Genomic DNA, 2,641 nt, shown 5'->3' on the forward strand with positions numbered 1-2,641 from the left:
GTTTTTGCACACTCCCCACTGGGGATGTGCCCGCAACCAAGGTACCTGCCCTTGACCAGAATCGAACCTGGGACCCTTAAGTCTGCAGGCTGATGCGCTATCCACTGAACCAAACCTGTTAGGGTGGAACTACCTTTTTTCGTTTGTTTTGTTCATCCTCACCCGAGAATATTTTTCCATTGAATTTTAGGGAGAGAGGGAAAGACAGAAACATCCATGTGAGAAACACATTGACTGGTTGCCTCCTGCACGCACCCGACCAGGGAGGAGCCTGCAACCAAGGTACGTGCCCTTGACCGGAATCGAACCTGGGACCCGTTGGTCTGCAGGCTGACGCTCTATTCATGAGCCAACCCGGTTAGGGCTGGTTGATTCTTGTACGTTCTTCTACTGGAGATTAAACCCACAACCCTGGGGTATTGGGACGATGCTGTAACCAACTGAGCCTGGGCTAGAAGAACATATATTTAAATTTGCTGCCCGTCCAGTGTAGCTCAGTGGTTGAGTGTGGACTTATGAACCAGGAGGTCATAGTTCAATTCCCGGTCATTGCACATGCCTAGGTTGCAGGAGGCAGCTGATTGATGATTCTCTCTCACTGATGTTTCTATCTCCCTCTCCTTTCCTCTCTGAAGTAAAAAATATATTTTTAAAAATGTAATCAAAATATATTTAAAAGAAGTTTGCTCACATGAGTTTATCCAGAAAAATATACAAGCAGGTGATAACATTGGTTGTCCTGATTAAGAGTACTGGGTGTTGGGAAGAAAGGACTGGAGAGGGAGCCTTTTTTTCCTTTTTAATATGTATTTTTATTGATTTCAGAGAGGAAGGGAGAGGGAGAGAGAAACATCAAAGATGAGAATCATAGATGGTCTGCCTCCTGCACACCCCCTACTGGGGATCAAGCTCGCAACCCTGGGCATGTATTCTTTACCAGAATCAAAGCTCAAGTCCTTCAGTCCACAGGCCCATGCTCTATATCCACCAAGCCAAACTGGCTAGGGCAAGGGAGCCATTTCTTAGTAGAAACTTTGCCCTTAAAAATTAAAAATTCTTTGCTTTTTTTTTTTTATTTTAGGGAGGGAGGGAAGGAGGGAGGGAGGGAAGGAGAGAAACATCAATTGGTTACCTCCTGCATGTGCTCCCACCAAGGGTCAAACCCACAACCTATCTATGTGCCCTGACCCACAGCCTTCCACTGCTGGGAGTCATGCTCCAAGCAACTGAACCATACTGGCCAGGGCTGTCTTTGCCTTAAAAAAAAATTCATATATACACACACACAGACATCCCTATGTATATACTGTGAATCAAATCCCTGACCTACCTCCTGGTTCATAAGTTGACACTCAACCACTGGGCCATACTGGAACAGGCTATAGTTGAGTTTTGACAAATTTGTGCATCCATGGGACCATAACAAGACTTGGAATAGCCCTGGCTGGTGTGGCTCACTGGATAGAGCATTGGCCTAGGGACTGAAGGGTCCTGGGTTCTATTTCAGTGAAGGGCACATGCCCGGTGTTGCAGGCTCGATCCCCACTGGGGAGCGTGCAACCAGTCAATGATTCTCATCAGTGATGTTTCTCTCCCCTCTTCTCTGACATAAAAAAGCATTTAAAAAGACTTGCAATATGCTCACCTCCCCCCAAACTTTCCCATGCCCCTCATTTGAGCCTCCCTCATCCCAGACTCGGTGATGTGCTTTCAGCCATGAGTGATTAGTTTGGCCTGTTCTAGAATTTCATATGAATAGGGTTGAATGTTTTACACTTTTCAGCCCGTTAATAGTTTTGAGACTCATCCATGTTTTCTGTATCAATACTTTGCTGAGTGAGATTGCATCATATGAATTCACAATTCCTTCTCTCATTCAACTATTGGACATTTGGGTCATTTCCAGTTTTTTCATTTTATGAGTTTTTTTCAAATCCTCACCCAAGGGTGTTTTTAAAGTTGACTTTAGAGAAAGGGAAGAGGAAAACTCAGATCAGCAGTCTCCTGTATGCCCTGACTGGGGATCGAACCTGCAACCTTTAGTGCATGGGATGGTGTTCATATCACCTGAGCCACCTGTCCAGGGATTATGGTAATTTTTGACCCTGTGCCCTGGAGGCCCTACACAAGCCAACCAAACGATGGATAATGGACAAGGAACTGAGGCAAAGCCGGCGGGAAACTCCCATGCCCTCCCCCGGAGAGGGGCAGAACCTTAAACATTGGGGTATGTTCCTGCAGTCATGTCATCGCCTGGTTAATCCAGAGCCGCCTCATCAGCCGAGACCAGAGGTGGCCCCAGAGCTCCATGAGGGGCCCTGTGCGGTGGGACTGCGTGTGGACCTGAGGGGGGGAGGCCAGCTGCTCTGGGCCCGGCACAGGCTGGTCTGGGCACTAAGAGGCACCATAGCTGCTTGCTTTTCCAACTTTATTTAGAAAAACAAATCCGGGTCCCAGTGCCCCCTCCCCCACCCCAGCCATAACTTAAATAACTTAGAGACAGAGTTGAGGGTCGGGCAGGTGTGGAGGAAGCACCCCTACAGCCGCCGCAGCGCCCGCTTCTTGTCCGTCTTCTTCTTGGCCGCCAGCTTCTTGTCCCGCTCGCCGGCGTGCTTCTTGGCCATGGGCCCCTCGGCCCCGC

General features: G+C 48.4%; 1 protein-coding gene across 1 annotated transcript in view; it reads right to left on the reverse strand.

The window, feature by feature from the left end:
- Positions 1–2,411: 2,411 nt before the first annotated feature.
- Positions 2,412–2,641, reverse strand: part of UBE2S (ubiquitin conjugating enzyme E2S) — a gene marked incomplete at its 5' end in the record, with an annotated part of 3,306 nt that continues 3,076 nt past the window's right edge. Inside the window, one exon of the mRNA XM_015569463.1 lies at positions 2,412–2,637. Within this exon, the coding sequence (XP_015424949.1) occupies positions 2,538–2,637 (100 nt within the window). The remainder of the gene's footprint in view (positions 2,638–2,641) is intronic.

Source organism: Myotis davidii, unplaced genomic scaffold (assembly GCF_000327345.1).
Source record: "Myotis davidii unplaced genomic scaffold, ASM32734v1 scaffold326, whole genome shotgun sequence".
NCBI lineage: Eukaryota > Metazoa > Chordata > Mammalia > Chiroptera > Vespertilionidae > Myotis > Myotis davidii.